Source organism: Sipha flava, unplaced genomic scaffold (assembly GCF_003268045.1).
Source record: "Sipha flava isolate LNK unplaced genomic scaffold, YSA_version1 19074_pilon_pilon, whole genome shotgun sequence".
Classification (NCBI taxonomy): domain Eukaryota; kingdom Metazoa; phylum Arthropoda; class Insecta; order Hemiptera; family Aphididae; genus Sipha; species Sipha flava.
The window spans coordinates 54,429-56,571 of record NW_020272577.1 but is presented as its reverse complement, the minus strand read 5'-3'; the positions used below and the strand labels follow the sequence as shown (position 1 = coordinate 56,571).

At 29.4% G+C, this 2,143-nt stretch overlaps 1 protein-coding gene across 1 annotated transcript; it reads left to right on the top strand.

The window, feature by feature from the left end:
* Positions 1–642, top strand: LOC112681391 (piggyBac transposable element-derived protein 3-like). Its single transcript, XM_025551651.1, has one exon. It carries the CDS (start codon positions 1–3, stop codon positions 640–642), a length of 642 nt encoding a protein of 213 aa, XP_025407436.1.
* Positions 643–2,143: the final 1,501 nt, after the last annotated feature.

Sequence of the window (2,143 nt, the reverse complement as noted above, 5' to 3'; positions counted from 1 at the left end):
ATGATGATACCTTTTAAAGGTAAAAGTAATTTAAAACAATACATTCAATCAAAACCGAAAAAGTGGGGGTTTAAAATATGGGTACAAGCAAATAGCAATAGATACGTCAACTGTTTCGAACCATATCAAGCATCTATTCAAGATCGAAGCAAATATGGTCCAATAGGTGATTCTGTTCTGAACTTATGTCATGCATTGCATGGTAAAAATCATAAGTTGTTCATGGACAATCTTTTTACTTCATTGCCACTTATAAGACAATTACGTTTCTTGAGTATATGGGTTATAGGAACGGTCAGAATTAATAGAATTGGTCAAATACAAACTTCTATAGTACCAGGTAAAATGCTTCAACGAGGTTCTTGTACACTGGATACGTCAAAAGACAATATAACAGTTCTGCGCTGGATAGATAAAAGAGAAGTTCATATGATTTCTTCGTATGCTGGCGCAGAACCATTTGATGAAATATTACGTTACGACAAGAAAGAAAAACAAAGATACCAATTACTAGAACGTTTTGTATTCAAGAATACAACAAATGTTTGGGAGGTGTGGATTTCATGGATCGTCTTATATCTCACTATCCTCACGGCTTTAAAAACAATAAATGGTACCTTCGAATATTTTTTCGATTTTTGAATATTGCGATTGTGAACTCATGGATTTTATATAGACAAAGTCAAAACCCCCCTTTATCACTGTTACGTTTTAAAGCTTCAATAGCAACTAGTTTGACTCAGTTAAATTCTACATCTGATCGTCTTACAAAAAAGAGGACGACCTTCGAATTCACCATGTGCCTCACCCTCTCCAGTTCTACTAAAAAAAGAAACCAAAGAAAGACAAAATAAAAGTATTCAGGAAATTCGTAATGATGGACAAAATCATTGGCCGAAAAAATATGAAAAAAAGAGAGCTCTAAGGTGCCATGATAATTTGTGTAGAAGTCGTACTCGTTATAAATGTTCAAAATGTGACGAGCCTGTATGCCCAGAATGCATGGAACATTTCCACTCTCAAAAATAAAATAAGGGTAATAAATATAGTTAAGTTTTTGTTAATTTTTATTTTTATTTTTTATTACAAAGAAATGAAATATAAAAATTAAATATTTTAATTAAAATAAAATTATAAGTTCTTTATATCAGAAGTTAGAAAACATTTTGTATAACAATTGTGATAATTTCAAAGTGATCAGTTACATGAACTTATGATCTCTAAAAGTATAAACTTGTTATTTTATGAAATAAAAAACAATTAGTAAATAAGTTGTTTTAAAAATAATTTGATTGTTACTGCTTGTTAATTATAAACTAATAATAGAATGTTCTCAATTTATTAAGTGATAATAATATAAGAAATAAATAAAAGTTATATAGATATTTGAATATTATTTTATTGGTATCAAAATAAACCTTACACGCATAACATATGACGCCATTTGATAAATTTCTCATTTTCATATGATTTTTTAAACTAAAAATTTGGTACTCGTCTAATATGCTACCTACCGCTACTTCGTTGGTGTAGTATGCTACCTACCGTAAAATAAGCTACCTACCATAAAATAATAACAAATTAACAACAATTTATTACTAAATAATTTATTAATTTACCGTTGTCAAGTAATTCATAATATTTCAATACGTCATTATACATTATTATACATTATATTCTATTTTTTTATAATATTTCAATTCGTCATTATACATTACTATACATCATATACTATTTTTATATCATTCCAGAAAACTTCTAATAAATCGTGTTGGGTATTAACGGACCGCCACCATTCATCTATTAATTGTCGGTCTAACAAATCTGTCGCTCTTCGGGTTTTAATTCCGTATTTAGTTTTAACATGTCTCCATATACACTCGATTGTTTGTGTTTGGGCGCCCGTTGTAGGATCAACAAAAAACTCGGAATGATTGACGGTTTCGTGATGATAACCTATAACTTTTAAGGTACTATATGCTCGCCATTGATCTGAATAAATAATTGATCCTAGTTCTATTTCATTTTGTATTATTGGTAGTAAAGTTGCCTTATCTCTTTTTTCCGCTTTAAAAAATCTTCGTTCTATAACCCCATCAACATTTTTACAATACATACCAAAAATCCATGGACCTTGAATGCG